Source organism: Cupressus sempervirens, chromosome 11, assembly GCF_028749045.1.
Source record: "Cupressus sempervirens isolate cs-2001-9-10 chromosome 11, ASM2874904v1, whole genome shotgun sequence".
In the NCBI taxonomy this organism is placed as follows: domain Eukaryota; kingdom Viridiplantae; phylum Streptophyta; class Pinopsida; order Cupressales; family Cupressaceae; genus Cupressus; species Cupressus sempervirens.
In genome coordinates this window covers 552,939,085-552,956,289 of record NC_143128.1, presented here as the reverse complement: position 1 = coordinate 552,956,289, position 17,205 = coordinate 552,939,085, and the positions used below count along the sequence as shown (strand labels likewise).

The following is a 17,205-nucleotide window of genomic DNA, read 5'->3' as shown; positions in this document are numbered from 1 at the left end:
AGAATATGAGACATACATGGTTGAGGGATGGATGGATGGACTGATATCAAACATAGGCCACTCATCAATCTTAGTGTCACTGGCACAGCACACACATATTTTCCTAGAGCTATAAATTGTTTATGGAAAAGGATGGACGCAATCTTCTAGTTTCATATTTTGAGAGATGCTATAGAAGAGGTTGGACCCTCTAATGTCGTGCAAGTAGTCACTAATTCAGTCCGAGTGTCTAAGTTAGCTGGATTGATTGTGGGAGGTGCTTATAAGCACATTTTTTGGACCCCATGTTGTGTGCATGCATTGAACAATATCTTAAAGGACATTGGGAAAATTGATTGAGTGAAGGCAATGGTGTTAGAGGCTAGATATATGCAAATGCTTATTAACAACCATGACACTTCTCTTGCATCGTTTAGGACATATTCAAAGAAGGAATTCCTCAAGCCTGTGGAGACTAGATATGTCTACTAATTTATTTTGCTAGAGAGGATGCTTAAGGTCCAAGAGGGTCATAATCCATGGTGATCAATGTGAAGTGGGTTGGATGGCATGAGTCAAACACGCCAAAGGGAAGAAGTATGAAGCAAAGAATCCTTGATGATAACTGGTGGTTCACAATGAGGTGGGAAAATTAATATTGTTGATTGTATTAAATTATTTCTGAATTTCGCATTTGCTGATTTTATTATTTAAGATGTTTCTAAATTTTAACTTCTTCGAATGAACGGGCCATAGAATAGTAGGGCATCCCCCACCCCGATGAATCGCCTATATTAGAATGGGCAGTGAAGTGACGCATCTTTTGATTGAACCACTGGTGGACCCACATGTATGTATCTAGAGGGGTGAACGGATGCACCTCCGCCCATTGTGACATGATGATAGAACATGACAAGCACACCACTTCATATGGAAGCCTATGCTCTCAAACCTAAATACTATGCACCAAAACATGGAATAGTGGCTCCATCTAGTGATGGAGAGGTGATTCTCAAGTTTTCAATTTAAATTTTGATAAGAAATTTTTTTGTTTGGCTCAAGTGAACGATGCCTTCTTTGAGACCCTTACAGAAATATACAATAAAGATGATGCTACTTAACTTCAAGCTCGGGGGCTTGTATTTACCAATCTTTGAAGTCCAATCTTTAGCAAACAAAAGGTGAGGATGGATAGAACTACATCAGCTCAAAACAACCCTATCGGATGGGGGGGATGCATTGAGTTGAGAGTACTTGTCCTTCATCTTCTTTCACAGGTCGCCAATTCCTCTATTGTATATAGAAACTGATCCACACGTAGCTTCATCCAATAAGTCAATAGGAACAACCTTGCCCCTAGACAATTGGATAAGTTAGTAGCTATTCGCAGTGCATTGCAGCTAGAAGATCAGCAGACTTGTGAGCATTGTCCTTACATTGGGATGTCAACCTCAAAGATGCTCTGCAAATTGAGGAGGATGACACACCTCCAAGATTGGTTGGGGTTCCATTGGTTGAGGAAGAACCTCATTCTGGCAATGATTTGAATTCTAGTTATGTTTCTCATTTAGAATTGTCGAGACACCATGCGTTGTTTATGGATAGCAATATATTTTCTTAGTTATATCTTGACTTTATGATTATTTTTGACAAATTCTCATGGACTTCTATGTTTAATGTTTAGTTGTTCAGTAGCTACCTTTTATGTCATTTCATAGTTGAAACTTGGAGCCTTTGACCATTTTTGCTATATGTATGTCATATTCTAACAATGAAAGCATTTGAATTTTGTTAATTTGCTTACCAATTCACAAGTGAAATCTCAATTCAACTCTAGTGCTATGTATTAAGCTTCTAAAATATGTATTATGAATGCTTTATCAATCTTATGATCTGCACATTTGAAATTCTTCTACACATATAAAAATTCCTCTATTTCTTAATAGTTGTCCCCTAAAAATTGGCCCTAGAGAACCCCGTACCAAAAACACTTCTCGTCGTCCCTAGTTGTCATTGTACATAAACTCCTTCATTTTGGTAAACTCCATTATTAGTCAACCTAACTAAATCCTCCAAGACCACCTAGGATAGGTCTTTCGCCATCAAAAATGATATTTTCCAGAAGCTCCAATCCTGAGAAATGAGGTTTAGAAACTTTCAAAATTATACTAAATACAATTGTTCATTCATATCTTAAACCTATATCAAAAGTATTAACATATAGATAATTTAAAGTTTCATCAATATCCCATTCATTATAACTTATTAGTGACTTTATAACTTTAATTCACTGGGCCTAAAGTCACCTTAAATTAATACATAATATTACTTTAATAATTTATGCTCAAGCAATTATATTAAATTATTAATCTAACTTCTCTTTAAAGACTTGACTTCTGAGTTAGGAAATTACACTCATGGAGTTGGATGTTGATCTTTTGGCTTCTTGGTTTGTTTTCTTGTTTCCCCTTTATGGAATTCACCTACATGCATTTTGATCTATTATGGTTCAACTGTTGTGACTGCTTTTGTGGTCACATTCAGATTTGTGTTGTTTTGCAGATGAGAGCCCCAAAAGATCCCTATTATACACTACTACATAGAGGGGTGTTTAAAGACATTTTTTTGACAAATTTTTATTCAATTGTCATAATTGGAGACAATAAAAAAGTTGTGTATTGTCTCTAATATCATCTTTAATCGAGTGTCTTAAAATATGTCATAAAATATTGTCTCTGTAAGACAATATGAAACAAAAGTAATTTTGTCTCTTTAGAGACAATTTCACCTTTGTCTCTTTGGAGACAATATTTTTATACTCTCAACTATTGTCTTTGGAGAGAAAACATGTGTTTGCAACCAACTATTGTTTCTAAAGAGACAATACGTGTTGTCATCCAACTATTGTATCTAAAAACATTATTAAACAAATCTGATTCTTTTCATACAGTTTCAACATCTAATGTTTCACTGTAATTATTGTCAATATTTTGTTTCTTAGAAGACACTTAACAAAGTATCATAACAAACTAACTTGCCAGAAAAACCATATTAATTAATTTATTTCCAATGCTTTGTTTCTTACAAAATGATGTGGAAGTTCCTCCAGCACAACCAATAAAGTATATTGTGGATACAACATAACCATCATTAAATAATAACTACCTTCATATTACACATCCACCAAGTTTAATGTTGTAGTATAAAAGATCCTTGACTTAAATACATATTTTTATGAAGAAAATCATAAGAAAATATCTTATTAAGATGTTTGGAGTGATATGTCACTCTTTTTATAAGCTGAGATCTTCAAACTCCTGCACTTTTCATGCAATCTAATTGCAACGGTCCCTAATGATATGAATATCCATCTCAGTGGGATCTATGGTCTGCAACTCATAGTGAACACCATGAAGCCCCCTTCTAAGTATGTCTTTGGAGGTAGCATAAAGCATCTTTGCCCTAATACAGAACGCAACAGGAGACCTGATGATATCATTAAAACAATTCACCACATTTAGATGTTGAAGATAGACATTGATGTGCAATGTGTATAGTTTAAATGATACGGGCAAACAAAATAGATAAACATCAAAGTAAAATATTGTGATCCAAGTCATAGTGCAAACTCAAATGTTTCCTGACTTAATGAAGTTGATTAGGGGGAAAACATTTACATCCATTTGAGCAGAAATCTTAATGCCATACACTTCAATACTCACCTTATTTTGGATCTTGAAACAGTGTCAAAGAAAATTGCAGTGAAGAGAGGAAATTACTTATATAATTCTTGGACTTTCAGATGAAGTTGCCATAGAATGCTTGTTAAGAGTGTCATGTGATGGAGCCCTAATTTTTTGCAAAAAAATTGGACCTCCATTTTACGAATGATGTTTGAGAAATAACCATGTTGTTGTCAAATAAAATATGTGAATTATGAAGAGTTCATGCAGTGGGATATAGCTATATGCATTTATGTTGCATATAATAAAATATATGATGAAATGCATTTAAAACAACTCTAATAGTATGAGTATGAGGTTGTGTTTGATAAGAAATTGATTAATACCATATAAACAACATAGACATTTCTATCCATGCTCAACAAACAATACATAAAGACAATAATTGGCAGAAGACCAGTATAATTATTAAAAGAGTTATGAGCAAATTTATGAATGAGAAGGTAGCATTCAAGGTACAGTACATATTCCCATTAATATAAAAAGAAGTTAATGATAACATCAAGCGAGAACCAAGTCAAATATTAAGTAGATAATAAAATTAGTTTTCAGATTTATTAAATCTGATATATATATATATATGTATTATAAGAAAGATTAAATGAAGAATAGCTTACAAGCATAGATCGAACTATCGAGAAGAGTCAATTACAATAGTAGAAATCTAGTGGTTGACTTCTAGCCTCCACTATCAAATAACAAATAATGAATTACAGCATCTAATATGAGGAGATACTAGTAAGAAGATGCCAGTGAATGTTTACCGTACAGGTAAAGAAAATGAACGCATACAGACATTGACCATGAATAGCAGAATAATATTCGCAATAGTAAGTGAATGATGATTTACAATGATCCCAGACGGGATATAAATACTACCGCCGAACCTTCCCGAAGGAGTCCGTCGGCCACAATTATTCTATCCGCTACAAACTATTTACCAACGACGTCAGCTACAGAATACAGAAACACCGCCGGACCATCGGCTACAGAATAGAAAATACCGCCGGAACCATCCAATCGGCTAACACCATCCCCCCCAAAAAAACAGTCGTCTCCTGATGACTAACAAAATTAGGAGACAACTTACAAACCATAGAGAAACTAGAGAGAAGGGGGTGTCCCAGAAGTGTGTTGTTGGCGACGGAACTCATACACCTGCTCAGTCCGAATGCAGAGATCTGTCTGAATCTGAGAATTAACTTCGACGGCCTCTTTTAAAAGAAGCGCCGCATCCATGGCCTGCATCCTAGCTGACTGCATCTCGTGCTCAGCTGCATCCTTATCTTGAACTGCTGCCACCATACCTTGCTTAGCCACGTCTCTCTCCTGGACCGTTGCTGCCAAATCTGCCAGTAGTGCTGCCCGCTCTGCGGCCCATGCTGCCTGCTGGTCGGCCAAGTCAGCGGCTAGCTTCTCTCTAGCCTCAGTCTCGACTGCCAATGATCTCTCTGCTGCAACCCTGTCCGCCTCCGCACGCCGACGACCGTAGTAAACATCTTTGTACAGTCCCACAATCTCATGTGCCAGCTTCATCATAGGGGTGTCACTGGGTCCCAATTCCGGCTCAGTGGCCCAATCTGCCAACATCTCAGCTGTCTCCGTTGCCGGCCAGTCCCTGTCTATAAAGCAAGTCTGAAATCGCCGAGGACAAATCCCACGGATATATGCTCTGATCAAGTGCCACTCCCTCCGCCGAATCAGGGCCTGAATTGCCACATCGTGGCCCTTCTTTAATGCAGATTTCATAGTCCTGAGGTAATCCCGGCACCTGTCCTCATCTGACCCATAGTCCTCCTTGGCGAAGGCCTCCAGTGACCATTCCGCATCATTGTTTCCCTCCTCATCAGCGGGAGCCATGCCCACATCCGGTGCCGCCATCTCTGCTGTTGGCGCAACCACGGCATGTGGCATTCCCTCCTCCTGAAGCTAAGGCTCTGGTATCGCTGGCCATGTTCCGGAACGCCTTGGAGACTGAATGGACGGACCCCGCTTCGTCGGAGTGAGTCGGAACTGCTGCCTCAAAAACTCACTAGCTCTATCCATTACCTCCGGTTGGTCAAACTGCGCACGCTCCATGTTCGCCTCCGGTACTGGCTAGGCTAACTCGGCCTCTGCTAAAAGGGGTGAGGAGACGATGACCACTGCATCACAATCAATGACCTCCAACCGGACCTGCGGCTCAGACTAGGGCTGTGGCGACTGTGCTCTCGAGGGAACTGCGACAGTGACCTCAGCTGATACAACTGGAATCATCTCCGCTACAGCCGTCGGCAATGACTCGACGACCCTCTGTGGAACAACATCTGTCGCTGCCTGCGGGACCATCTCCGTCAGTATCTGTGGAACCACCTCTGTCACTGTCCGTGGGACATCTGCCTCCGCTGGAGGAGTCATAAGAATCGGGGCATGGCGCTGACCAAACGCGGGAATGACTGTCGAATAGGTAGTCAAGTGCACTAAAGTTGACAACTGAGGAAGGGTAAAGAATGTGGGCCCACCACCCGCTGTCTCACCGTCAACTTTAGCCGATGTGCTCTCTTCTTCTTCCACGGACTCAACCCCGTCACTCATCGAAGTGCCCTCCCGTCCGCTATCTATCTCCCCGGAAGGGGCCAATTCGCGGAGTACTTTCTTGTGACCTGTTGCTGACCCTCCTGTATCTAAGTGTCGCCAGTAGAATATGGGAGGCTCCCCGTCTACCAACTTGCCCCTTGGAGAAGCCTCAAAACCATCCATTGGAATCTGGCTAGCTGCAGCCTCTAGAAACAACCCGATGGCATGGTGCGGCATAAAAAATGTTCGATGTTGAAGCGTCATGAATTCCTCCATCCTGTCGGCAAGCACTGAGGCCCAATCATATACTACTCCCTGCATGATACCATTCATAAACACAATCTGCGGCAATGCGATATCTGAGGCTCGGGTGGCACCTGTCAACATGCTCTTGATGACGTTCATGATACAATGCCAATGACCCTCCCGAATAAAGTCTCTGCGAAGTCCTCTGCACTTTGTCCCCTGAACTGTTGTCTCCCTCTCCATGGGTGTAAGGTCCCTGCACACTAGAGCTATCCAATGCTCCTTCCGTTCCTGTGACAGTTTATGATTCTTGATTTCCACTTTCCTCCCGCCGGGGCCAGGGATGCCGAAGACCCTGGTGAAATCTCTCGGTTTAAAGGACACCGTCATCCGCTGCTTCTTGTACAAGAATGTACTTGTTCTGCTCTGGGCACTATATGTCTCTATCATGGTGCGCAATACTGATTCGAACATTCGAATGGAAAAGATGGGAAGTTGAATGGCCCAATGCATCTGTGCCCGCATCAAAATCTGTTTAATCTGGTCTGCCTCCGAGGTCTCCTGCCACCACTTTCGGCATTCGCTTCCACTAAGACTCTCAAACTGGACGGTGAGATAAGTGAATTCTTCCTTGGTCTTCTGTTTCTTGCTACTGGAACCGGAGGGGCCTGCAACTCGAATTCCCGATGCCAAAACTCTTGAATTCTTCTCCATATTTGCTGCCAACTGACTCTTCCACAGCTTCCACTTGCCCGCTGACTCCATGCAAAAAATGGTTTATTTCTCCTTATATAGTATATGGTTCCTCCTATTGCATGCAAGCCGAACCAATGAAGTGCTAGCTAAATAACCATCCGTGGGAGAATAAAAAACCATCCGTGGAAGGGAAAAAACTAGCCACGGAAGAGCTTCACACCACGCACCGGCTATTTAAATTTGGGTTTGCTACTTGGAAGTGATGTGTACTAGGGAAGTTACAAAAAATAACTCCTCTTTCCCTATCCAACCTCCGCTCCGGTTTGGCGAAGATTGCGCACAGTTAGATTCACGACTGCCAATTACATCTGATTGAAACTTGTAAAATTATTTTCAGAAATGCATGTCCTGCAATGAAAGCATCACAAACACCTTTGTTTTTTACAGGTTCAGTCAAGCAGTTAACTCTTCACCATGATCGCCCAGATGACCTGCTTAGACATCTCCCACACCAACCGGAGAATGAGAAGCATTTCTTGTTCTTGTACACATCTGGACGACTTAATCCTTTCCGTATTCAGCCCGGCAAACGCTTTCTACCCGCGGAGAAACTCTGACTGACGGAGGAGGTTGAAGTTTCTTAACCCGCAGCTAATCTCTTTTCTACCCGCGGCCTGTGTGACGGAGACGTGATTGCTTTAGAGCCCGCGGGGCTTTATCTTCTTCTCCCGCGGACTGTTAGTTGCCCACAGGGGCTCTTTCTTCTTTTTCTGCCGGAGGCACTTATGTTGTCAGTCCTTCTTTCTTCTTTCTCGCCGGAGTAAACTTATCGTGCGGGGCTTTACACTCCGCGGGGGTCTCTTGCCCGCGGACCCGCGGGACTTTAAGTGCCCGCGGACAGGCAGGTGCCCGCGGGACTTTCAGTCGTCTTTTTTTTTTTTTTTTTCAAAATTTTTTAATTTTTTTTTTTTTTTAAATCGAATACATCAATCAACAGCGGTACCTCTAGATGACGTCGCCGCCAGGGAACGCTGTACTGATGACGATGGCGGATTCAACGACGGCGAGAACTGCCTTGCACAATATGGTTTCAACTTGGATCCGTTAACTAACTGAGTCATCTCCTGTCCGTCCAAGGTTGTCAGTTTGATTGCTCCAGTGTCGCCAATTTCTCGGATCTGATATGGTTCAACCCATCGCACTTTGAATTTGCCCGGCTTGATTTCATTACGGCCGTCATACTTCAGTGCTAACTGTCCCGGCTGGAATCTGCTACGTTTCAGATGCTTGTCATGCCAGAGTTTGTGTCTGTTCTGTGCCACTTCTGTTGCCCACTATGCCAACAATCGTTTCTCCTCCAGTTTATTCAAATTATTCAATTGCTCTTGTAAGCTTCCGTCATCATCCAGTTTGTTTTCGAAGGCTATTCGAAGACTCGGAATCATGAATTCTGCTGGGACCACTACTTCCTGTCCAAACATTAACTGGAATGGTGTGTGCCCAGTCATCACTTTGTATGCCGTGCGGTACGCCTAGAGGGCAGCAGGTAAGTTCTCCTCCCAATCAGCACCTTCCACCGCGCAGGATTTGTAGATGATGGATACCAGAATTTTATTAGTGGCCTCTGCCTGTCCGTTTGCTCTTGGATAGTACGGACTCAACAGTGAATGATAAATCTTAAACTGAGTGGTGAGCAATCGAATAACATGATTAACAAAATGACCTCCTCTATCACTTGTTAATTGCAGCGGGATTCCATACCTGGTGATGATCTGTTCATAAATAAATTTCGCGGTGCTGACGGCCAAGTTATCTGGTAACGCCCGGGCCTCTACCCACTTGGTCAAGCACTCCGTTGCAACAATGATGTAGTGGCACCTTCGAGTCTTGCTCACCCTCAGTGGTCCAATGAAATCTAGTCCCCATCTCTCAAAAAGTTCCTACGCATGAGAGGGTTGAAGTGGCATGAAGTCTCTCTTCAGCGACTTCCCAGCCCGTTGGCAAGTGTCACATCCGACGACCCATTCGCGCGCATCATTGTATACCATCAACCACCAGAGTCCTGCGAGTAATATCTTTCGTGCAGTGGTGTCGGGTCCCATGTGTCCTCCCGCAGGACCCTCATGTGCTTCTTTTAACACTTGCGGTATTTCTTCTTCCAACACACACCGTCGAAGGATATGATCCGGCCCCATTTTGTAGAGCAACCCATTGATCAATTGAAATGTACGACTTCTGATTATCAACTTGCGCCTATCATTTGGTGACATCTCCATGGGAAACTGTCCTGTTGACAGGTACTCGCCAATACTCCTATACCATTCCAGCAGTACCCCAATCTGGAACAGCTGTGCGTCAGGAAAGTCGTCATTCACACCATCCGCTGGTTCACCTGTTTTGATCCGTGACAGGTGGTCAGCGCTAACGTGTTTCTTTCCCGGCCGGACAATGATTTTGAAAGTGAATTCTTGCAACAGTAGTAGCCATCTGCTGATCCTCCCTTGAATGACGGGTTTGTTAATCATGTACAAGAGGGCCTGGTGATCAACATAAAACACAAACGGTGTAGCAAGCAAATAATGACGGAATTTTTGCACAGCATAAACCATTCCCAACGCTTCTCTTTCAGTCGTGTTGTAGTTCTGCTCGGCCTTTGAGAGTAACCGGGTGGCAAAGTATATAGGATGATCCAGTCCATGATTACCAATCTGTGCCAGGGTCGCACCGATCGCATAGTTGGAGGCATCCACATGAACATGAAACTCCTTATTCCAATCCGGATATGCCAGGATAGGTGCCGTACTGAGTCGTACCTTCAGCCCTTCAAATGCCTCATCCTGCTCTTTCTCCCATCTAAATGACTCTTCCTTGCAGGTTAACTTATCTAACGGTTGGGACACCTTGGCAAAAATTTTAATAAATCTCCGATAATAACCTGTATGCCCAAGAAAAGATTTTACTTCCATCACATTAGTAGATGGCTGCATTTCAAGAATGATACGGAATTGACTATTACAAGGCAGTTCTTGAACACACATTGCATGAAGGCATAATTTTATAATTTGTATAGCTGCATGGAAACACAAATCTGATGACCTGGAACAGCCACATATATTTAAATTCAGCGATCAGAATAGATACAACAAAATCTGCACAAAGACCAAAGCAACAACAGAATTAAGAAATCTGAAGAGTGAGAAATACGACATAAAAATAATGATGGGGTTTTTTTTCAAGTAAGGCAGGTAATGAAGACTTCACTCCATTTCCAGCAATAACAACAAATAATTGGAAGTGCAATTTCCTGGAGCCCATGTAAGAAGACAACCAATGACGTCAAACAATATTCAAGATGAAAATACACACTATTCAGTATTTCCTTTTGCACATATACAAACGGAGATTGGGCCCATAATATGTGAAAGGAATGAAAATAAATATTAAGCAGTGATAAGTTTGGAGACAAAGACCACCGCGTACACTAAGGAACCAACACCATGTACATCTTTCTTTAATCTCAGAGCTGTTTGCACAAGACGAAGGGCTATGGTGAGAGATCCCCTGTTCTATCAAGATAGAAAGAGACTTGGAAAGGTTGAGGATTTGTTGGTTATAGTGGAGGTATTTCTCCTATCATATGACTGGGCTCATTTCAGACTAACTCCATTTTCATATGATCAGCCTTGTTTCAAATTAATAATCTACCAAGGTCCAAGCAATTCTTTTGGAACACTTCCTCCTATACAATTGAATCTTGATCAGAATACTCCTATAGACATGGCTCATAACACTGTATTTCCATGGGTCATAGAATTATATAGATAGGGCTTGTGGATCATGATAAGAAAGGTAAAATGGAACCATTAGAAACCACTTTTATCTATAATTTGTGTTATTGTCAATGGGAGAAAGGTGCCAACACGGTTGTGGGTATGCAAGGCTTTTCTTGTGCAATAGACTCCAAATGGACTGATTTAAGAAACAAGAACACAAAGGCATATAAACATTTAAAATATCCAATTAAAGTATCGAAAGTCAGACTGATTTTTGACATTAAACAAATAGTTCTAGCACATGTTTTATACTTAAATAGATTATATAAAATCAAAAAATTGGAGAAAAAACATTGTTATCTCACTATCAACCTATTGACAAGGTAATTGCACTCCACCATCTTGACCACATGCAGAATGACCACTAAAGCACAGGTGTCCTTTAACAGGTTCAATGGCCAAAGTTGTTTTGAATGAAGTCGTTGTCTCGCCAAGAGCCTATCCAACAAACTCTAAAAAAGAGTATTAGCAATCACACTAGAACATCCCTCATGCTTGTTTCTTAGATCAAACAAATCAAAATAAAAAGACATTAATTTTTAATGATAAACAAATAGATTTATAAATATCTGCATAGCCTGTAGGCATATATGAGTTAATCTAGAAACTGCAAATTAGCCGTATCTCCAGGGGAGATCAAAACCATAACAATCATACTCTTTGCCTAATTAATGCTTTTCACAACTCGGGTATTGTGTGATAAATCAAAGTAAATCTGAGCTGCCCAAGTTATCAACCTGATACTACTAGCACTCGCACCGAGCGTGGGTGCAAGTGTCTAGCCAATAGGTGAATGGAAGTTATGTAGCTTTTCGAGGGATCACTTCTTATCAGGTATACAACTAACCAATGTTTTTTGTAAGATCAGTAGAGTGTAATGATTATATTACAGATTTTGTTCATAAGAATTTCAAGAAATGACTCAAAATTCAGTTGTTCTGATGGCAGGAGCAAGGGCAGGCAAATATACAGCAATAAAATAAACCGAACATTACAATTTGTGAAAAGGAAATAATACAAATAAGGTAAAACAAGAATAGAGAGGAAAGTAAACATTTTTTTCTGCTCCAATGCCCACTGTTTCATACACAACTTTAACATTTTTAGTCCCTATGAGTAAGATGGAATCCAGATCCCTCAAGCAAAGAATTAATTCACCTAAAAATGTGAGAGTTAAGTGAAGAAACCGTTAGATCAGCACACCTGTAAAATTAGTATTAAGTGTCTCATAAACTTAGGCAAAGTGACCACTTGATTTACAACCACATGCCTATAAACAGACCTTTTATTTAGATGGTAAGTTAAACTCTATAGTTGGCCTCCAAAACAAAGATGCTAATTAGTTTAAGTTACTTCCAAGCAATTCTTTCTGCCATTTGCATGTTATGCCTAAAAAGAGGATACTGCTCATACAAACTTCCATAGATTGCCACAACATTCTTGTTCTTTCCTATGGGTCCAATGACATCTCTCCCAAATTTCTTTAGTATTCCCACAATACCAGCTCTTGCCAAATCAACAGCATGTACTGTTACTATTTTGCAGAGTTCAACAACAAACATGCATCAGAAATAAGTACTTAAAGAGGTATATAAAGATCTCATAATATTACCGGAAAAGTAAATTCATCTTTCACAAAGAGATTGAAAATTGTCAGCTGACTGGATGGTCCCAGCGGTGTTTCTGTAGCCGACGGAATGACTGTCGTTGGTGTTTTGTATTTTGTAGCCGACGGGTAAATAGTTTGTAGCGGACATAATGTTTGTGGCCGACGGACTCCTTCGGGAAGGTTCGGCGGATAGTATTTATATCCTGTCTGGGATCATTGTAAATCATCTTCTACTATCATTCATCATATGAAGCATAATGTATGTCTGGCATATGCGAATATAATTCTGCTATTCTGTTCCATTGTCTGTATGCGTTCATTTATTTTACCTGTACGATAAACATTTGGCTGTTTACCGTACAGGTACATACAGACAATAATAGCAGAATAGCAGAATTATATTCGCAATAGTAGATGAATCCTCCTTTACAATGATCCCGGACGGGATATAAATACTACTGCCGAACCTTCCCGAAGGAGTCCGTCGGCCACAATTATTCTATCCGTTACAAACTATTTACCGCCGGACCATCGGCTACAGAAACACCGCCGGACCGTCGGCTACAGGAACACCGCCGGACCGTCGGCTACAGAATACAAAATACTGCCGGAACCATCCAGTCGACTAACATTGGCGCCGTTGCCCGATGGACCTGGTACGCAGGCAGGCGGATGGAAATTAAATGCCGAATCTGTTGAATAAAAATAAGAACACGGTGAAGAATAAAGATGACATTCGCGCAGCTCAAGCTAATTTAATTCTGGCACAGCAAGCAGAGCGCAGGAGGAGATTCTAGAAGATTGCCGATGGAAACCGAAGCGTGGAGGAATTGTTGGAGTAGACTCGACAGCGGGTGGAGTTGGTGGAAGAAGCACAGTAGGCGTTCTTGAATTTGTGTTCGCTGAGGGAAGAGAATTCAGACGGAAGAGCATCGACTCGCACGGCTCGGAGTGCTGAGGGAGCACGAGCGTGGAGTGACCTCTTCGTCCGGGATACACTTCCGCAGGAGACAACTTCAAAAGATCCTTCTTCTTCACCAAGGTTCGCAGCTGTTGAGACCTCCGGTGTGGGAGTTCAAACCGTCGGTGTGGGAGTGCAGACCTCTGGTGTGGGAGTTCAGACCGCCGGTGTGGGAGTGCAGACCTCCGGTGTGGGAAGTTCAGACCTCCGGTGTGGGAGTTCAAACCGCCGGTGTGGGAGTGCAGACTGCCGGTGCAGGAGTGCAGACCGCTGGTGCAGGAGTGAATAGTGCCAGTGTTGCAAGAACAAACAACACTCGTGCACAAAATTTAGGAGTGATGGTAGGACCCAAAGAAAAGTCGCCGAAGTTTGATGGCGATGGTACAGCCGACCCCATCCGACATTGTAAGACATGTGAGACGATCTAGCGGGCAAATGGAATTACAGATGCCAATGAATGGGTGAGGTAATTTCCGGCAACCCTACGAGGGTTAGCGATTGATTGGTTTACGGATACGGATCCACAAAAGCTAAATAGCTGGGATAACATTAAAAAGGAGTTCCTGGCGAAATTTAAACTGTTGCGGGATGATAATGAAATCGTAGTAGAGATTTTCAATACCAAGTAGGGGAGGAATGAGACTGTCCGCATCTACGCCAAGAGATTAAAAGACTTAATAAACAAAATGGAAAGCAAGCCAGCGGACGGACTTCAGAAAAGATGGTTCATGGAAGGCCTCCGCTCGAAGTTGCGGAGGAAAATGAAAATTGTGCCACCGTCATCATATGCAGACACGTATAACAGAGCATTGGACCTTGAAAGTGAGCAGAAGACAAAGAAGAAGAAAACTAGCTCCTCTGATTCTGATGATGACGAGCCTGCCGGAGATGATAGCAGCGACGATGAAGGCAACAACAAGAAGGTTCGTGCCCTACAGAAGGATATGATCCGCATGATGGAGTTTAAAAATATGCAGAAGGACCCAAAAGCCAATGAGTTGTGCTGCACGGATTGTAAGACCGACGATCACACTAAAGGATCGTGTCCGAAGAACCAATTTTGTGACATTTGTCAGATCATAGGCCATTCCACAAAAGAGTGCCCCTTTAACATGAAGACAAGAGGATCTCCGCAGGTGTTTCTTACACAAGAGGCTTCCCCGTCGGGCAGTAGCGAAAATACGAATAGTACAGGTGCCACATCCGACGGATACAGGAATAATAGCAAAGGGCAAAATACCAATAATGCGAGTAATAATAATGGGAGCCGAAGTCGAATCTAGTATGATGCAAACGGACGGCCGATCGTTCAATGCCGAGCATGTAATTTGTGGGGTCATTTTGCGCGGGATTGTACAATGGCAAACACACCCAAACTACTGTGCAGATGGTGCGGACCCGGCGATCACGAAGATTCCAAGTGTCCAAAGTTTGGAGTAAACTTGATCACTGTCGGCACGGATGTAGAGGAGGTTCTAGCAATTACACGGAGGCAAGTGGAGGAAAAGAGAAAATTGGGGGAAGCATAGATCGAAATTGCAAAAGCATCATCGGCGGAGACATCTCAGTTGAAGGACATCACCAGCACCTTGGCAAGGAACTTCACAGAACAAAACATTGTACAACAGATCTTACAAATGGAGGTACCAGTCAAGATAAGTGACCTCCTCACAATGCCCCAGTTACAGACGGCCATTCTAAATCATGCACCATTTCCGAAAGCAACGGAGGACACAGGAAGGGATAGTAGTGCAACGGCAGCAACAGACCCAATGCTTCTGGCTCTCATGACGAGAAGGCATTTGGCAGTCGTCAAGATGGGAATTTTGGGAAAGGTTCTGACAGACACAATTGTCGACGGAGGGTCCAGCATGAATGTGTTACCGGAAGATACCTAGAAAAAGTTGGGAAAGCCGACCTTATGGCCACCTGCATTTCAATTGCTCACGGCAGACCAACATGGAATCAAACCGTTGGAAATCTTGAAAGCGCAACCGGTAACTATTGGAACGCAACCATTTTTATTGGATTTCATAGTCATTCCATTAAAAAGAAAAGGATATGATGCTATTTTGGGACGGACTTGGTTGGTACAAGCAAAAGCAAAACATGATTGGAAACAAAATACTATATTAATGGAGCATGGAGGCAAAAGATTCACAATTGACCTGCACACACAAATGGTCGATGAGGAGACAGCATCGTCAGATTCAGAAAGTGACGGCAAAAGTGACGACGAAGGAAAGAGGAGAATGGAACCAGACGAAGGAGTATTGAAACTTGACAGAGGATCGAACAATGACGACCCAGACTCGGTGAATGGCCTTTACCATTGGCAAATAGAAGACTACGAACTCTTTCCAAGTTGTAATATGCTAAGGGTCGATGAAGAGAAAAAAGAGGAAAATGAGTGTCCGAAGGAATACAGAGAAGCAGATGATGCAAAGGAGGTTACGGCTGAAGAAGGGAAGGACATACAATACAAACCCAGAAAAAAGAAAAATCCCACCGTCCGATACACGGTGAACGGACCGCACAAGAAGAAAAGAATGCATCACACCATAAAATTAGTTGAAGGGTGCCAACAGAAACAAAATAATCTATATGCGCGACGACCGCAAGCACAGTGGGCGACGAAGGTGACACAGAACAAGCATAAGGCCTGGCATGACAAACTCAACAAGTTTCAACCGGGGTAGTTGGTACTCAAGTACGACGGTCGGAATGAAATCAAACCGGAAAAGTTTAAGGCCAGATGGGTTGGACCATATCAGATTCGGGAGGTCGGTGACAATCGAGTGATAAAGTTGGGGACGTTGGACGGGCAAGAGGTACCTCACACAGTGAACGGATCCTACCGTGCCAGAAAGATGCCGTCACCGTTGCAGAATGATCAGATGATTCCCTCGTCGTCGTCGTTGCAAAATGGCGATGCCTGGAGGCAAAATTGAGGTACTGTTCATTTTTTTTCCAAAAAATAAAAATAAAAAATTGAAAAAAAAATTTAAAAATAAAATTTAAAAAAAAGCAAAAAAAAACAAAAATATTTGAAAAAAAAATTGAAAAAAAAAAACAAAAAAAAAAAAAAATGCAAGCTGAGTGGGCCGCGGCCCGGGGCAACTCTCCGCGGGGGATAGCCTGCGGGCACATCTCCGTGGGAGATTACCCCGCGGTCACCTCCCCAGCCCTGTCTGTCCGCGAGAAAGGCCCGCAGGAAACTCTCCATGAGAGATAGCCCACGGGCACATCTCCGCGGGAGATTACCCCGCGATCACCTGCAGAGAGTTTTATTATCTCCCGTGGACTTCTACTGCCGTGTTTTAAACCTTCCAGCGGAGTGTATTCTTCCCGCGGAGTCTTCTACAAATTTTGCGGCTCGATCATAGCAGGAAGTAAATCACCAACAAAGCAGGACATAAACTAGAACGACGACAGCGGAATGGGGAGTCGTGGTTGAAAAATCAAGCTTGTTTCTAAAGACACATTGCGGTAACAGCAAAAGCCTAGTATAATACAATGTTTGCTGGCGATTTCATCGCAGTTTGAAACTTTTTCATTGATCCTTACTGAATCATCTGTGTC

The 17,205-nt window shown here is 42.4% G+C and overlaps 1 protein-coding gene across 5 annotated transcripts in view; it reads right to left on the bottom strand.

Moving 5' to 3' along the window:
- The window catches only part of LOC149530822 (uncharacterized), a 116,212-nt gene that overhangs the window by 54,156 nt on the left and 44,851 nt on the right, over positions 1–17,205 (bottom strand). For 2 of the 5 annotated variants that reach the window (XM_089810443.1, XM_089810444.1), the window contains one exon: positions 3,014–3,465. The exons of 1 other annotated variant lie outside the window; for it this stretch is intronic. In XM_089810443.1, coding sequence (XP_089666569.1) covers positions 3,315–3,465 — 151 coding nt within the window. In that variant the 3' untranslated portion in view covers positions 3,014–3,314. Of the gene's footprint in view, positions 1–3,013; positions 3,466–11,365; positions 11,492–17,205 lie in introns of those variants that run through there. 2 more of the 5 variants (XR_016358859.1, XR_016358858.1) reach the window with 2 other exon arrangements.